General features: G+C 32.3%; 1 protein-coding gene across 1 annotated transcript; it reads right to left on the reverse strand.

Moving 5' to 3' along the window:
• Positions 1-219: 219 nt before the first annotated feature.
• Positions 220-1,807, reverse strand: LOC104220968 (receptor-like protein 51). The gene has a single exon (XM_009771941.2). The coding sequence runs from the start codon at positions 1,762-1,764 to the stop codon at positions 472-474; it is 1,293 nt and encodes a 430-aa protein (XP_009770243.1). The 5' UTR covers positions 1,765-1,807; the 3' UTR covers positions 220-471.
• Between the last annotated feature and the right edge of the window lie 828 nt (positions 1,808-2,635).

Genomic DNA, 2,635 nt, shown 5'->3' on the forward strand with positions numbered 1-2,635 from the left:
TAAGATGTCACCATATTTGTTGAGCTTTCGGATATCAGATACAAAACGATTGAGCATAAGCTATATCACTCAAAAAATAGGAATAATTAACTAGGACTGAAAGCTATAAGATGTAAATCAAAAGTTCAATAATTATATATCCAAACACACACCTAAAAGATGAAGTGAAAGCTAATGAGTATCAAGTAAAGTTTAATAAGCCATAACCATAGACCTCCATCGAAAAAAACATATATATAAAGATATTCATCAATAAGCAATTTCTCTCCTCATACACTTAAGAATCACTTTAGCCTAGACGAAAGCCGAAAATGGAGCTTCCTCCTACAGCAAAACAGCTAAAAAGAATCACACCAAATAGAGTAACATCTTCTACTTTTTTCAAGGTACAACTGTATAATTAACTAAACAAATCACATATCCAATTAAGAAATTTCCTAAACTAAACCAACCAAGATTTTGTTTTTGTACTCATTTACAGCATTTGGCCAACAGAACCAAGAAAATAATCAAAAACACAATTGAGGAAAGTGCAATGGCAATACCAAGAACAACCTTACTTGGTCCATGACTATGTTGTTGGTGTGGACTTTCATCGTCAGCATAATCAGAGTCGTCCTCGTCATCATCCGAACTTATGTCCTTTGAAGGCGGAGGCGACATAGGCAACCCATGTTTATCACACGGAGCAATGCCAAGTTTCACTTTCTTAGACAAAGTTGAGTGATTGTAACAAAGATTAGAATTTTCACCCACTTTCAACACAACCAATTTCTTTATAAACGACGCATTAAAAGGCAAAATCCCATGAAAGTTATTCTTCTCAAGATTCAAGTATTTCAACCTCTTCATATCCGAAATGAATCTTGGAATAGTCCCATTGAGCTGATTAGACCCCAGATCAAGATGAACTAAACCCGGGATAGCAGCAATCGAATCAGGAATAGATCCAGACAACGAATTCGAAGCCAACGATACATTTTGCAACGAAGACAAGTCACCAAATGAAGTTGGAATTGTCTCATTAAGCGAATTCGACGAAAGATTCAAGAAAACAAGATTCTCAAGCTCAGTTAACGAACTTGGAATTTTCCCTTTTAACTTATTCCCAGACAAATCTACATAACTAAGATTCGGGTGCCAATGTTTAGGCAAAACCCCAGATAAATTAGCATGTGAAATAGTAACAGAAAGCAAGTGCTCAACACTATCCAAAATTATAGCAGGACCACTAGCAGTAACAGAAACACGCGAAACAGTTAAATCATTCACATTCTTAAACCTACTTAACCAAACCCCAGTAAGTTTCTTGAGACTATTAATACAAGTAAATGACTTAAGATTTAAAGTGAGCTGAGAAGGGAAATGAATAGGTGAAATGGGACAGTTAATAAACTGTAAATTGGTAAGTGTAGACAAAGATTTAAGAGCAGTGAGTGATAAAGCAACATCATCTGAACAGTTTGAAAGGGTAAGTGAAACAATGTGACGAAATGGGGTTGAGGAATCACATACAATAGTTGAGTTGTGAGTACATGGGTTTTTACCTGTTGGAATATTGAGTGATTGAAGAGCTTTGAGTTGTTTCGGGTCAAGTGGTGAAGATGAAGATGAATGAGGTGAAGGAGTGGAAATTGGAGATGGTTTTGGTGAAGGAGAGGAAATTGGAGAAGGAGAAGTTAGTGATTTTGAGGTTGTAGAAGGGAAAATGAAGAGGAGAAAAGTGAATGAAATGAGGAAAAAAGATGGATCTGGAGCTGCCATTGTTGTTGAAAGAAGATGGAAAAAAGGAAGAAATATGAGTGTAGTATTGAAGTTTGTACAGAAGAATTGAAGACAAAGGGTCGGAGTTTGATGGAGAAATGTATATGCCCTTGAAGTTGGAGATAATTACAGAAATAACATTATATATTCATAACGGCTCAAGTCAGAAAAAAAAAGGTTTTGTTTTTTTCTTTATGAAAATTGGAGGAATTTTTTTTACTCTATTCATCGGTTATAATTTATGTGACATTATTTTTTTATTAAATATTAAAAAATGATAATTTTAGATTTAAAATCAATTTAGTCTTAACTTTGTTACTTTTAGTAAGAAGTTTTTATAATGATAAAAAAATTATGACATATTTAAGATAATAAATTTTACACAAATGTTAAGCATATATAGAATCACAAGTCACGAAAGTCTTTATCCTCTTTTTAAAACATAGTCTCGAGTCAAATTAAATTATGTAAATTGGAATTAAAAGAAAGGGAGTAAGAAAGATTATTTCCCTAGAAAATACTATGTTACTTTTAAAGTAAAATACTTAATTAGTTATGTGGCACTACTCTTGTTGAATGACAAGATTTTATTTTTCTATGAATATAAAGTTTATTTAAATCATTTGTCCAACAATATAAAGACGGAGAAAGATGTAGTTCATTATTGAAAAAAAAAACAGAAAGTGAACTTAATATAGAACTTATCATGTGTCTCAGAATTGTGTATATTTTTAGTGTAGGATAGTCTCAAAGATGGTCAGTAAAGATTTATATAGTTGATCTTAAATTTTTTTTTGAAGTTAAAATGTAATTATTACTGTCTGATAATCTTAACGAGTTTTTTTTAACGAGCTCATTATACTGAAAGGTA

The sequence above is a fragment of the Nicotiana sylvestris genome, chromosome 9 (genome assembly GCF_000393655.2).
Source record: "Nicotiana sylvestris chromosome 9, ASM39365v2, whole genome shotgun sequence".
NCBI classification, from domain to species: Eukaryota; Viridiplantae; Streptophyta; class Magnoliopsida; order Solanales; family Solanaceae; genus Nicotiana; species Nicotiana sylvestris.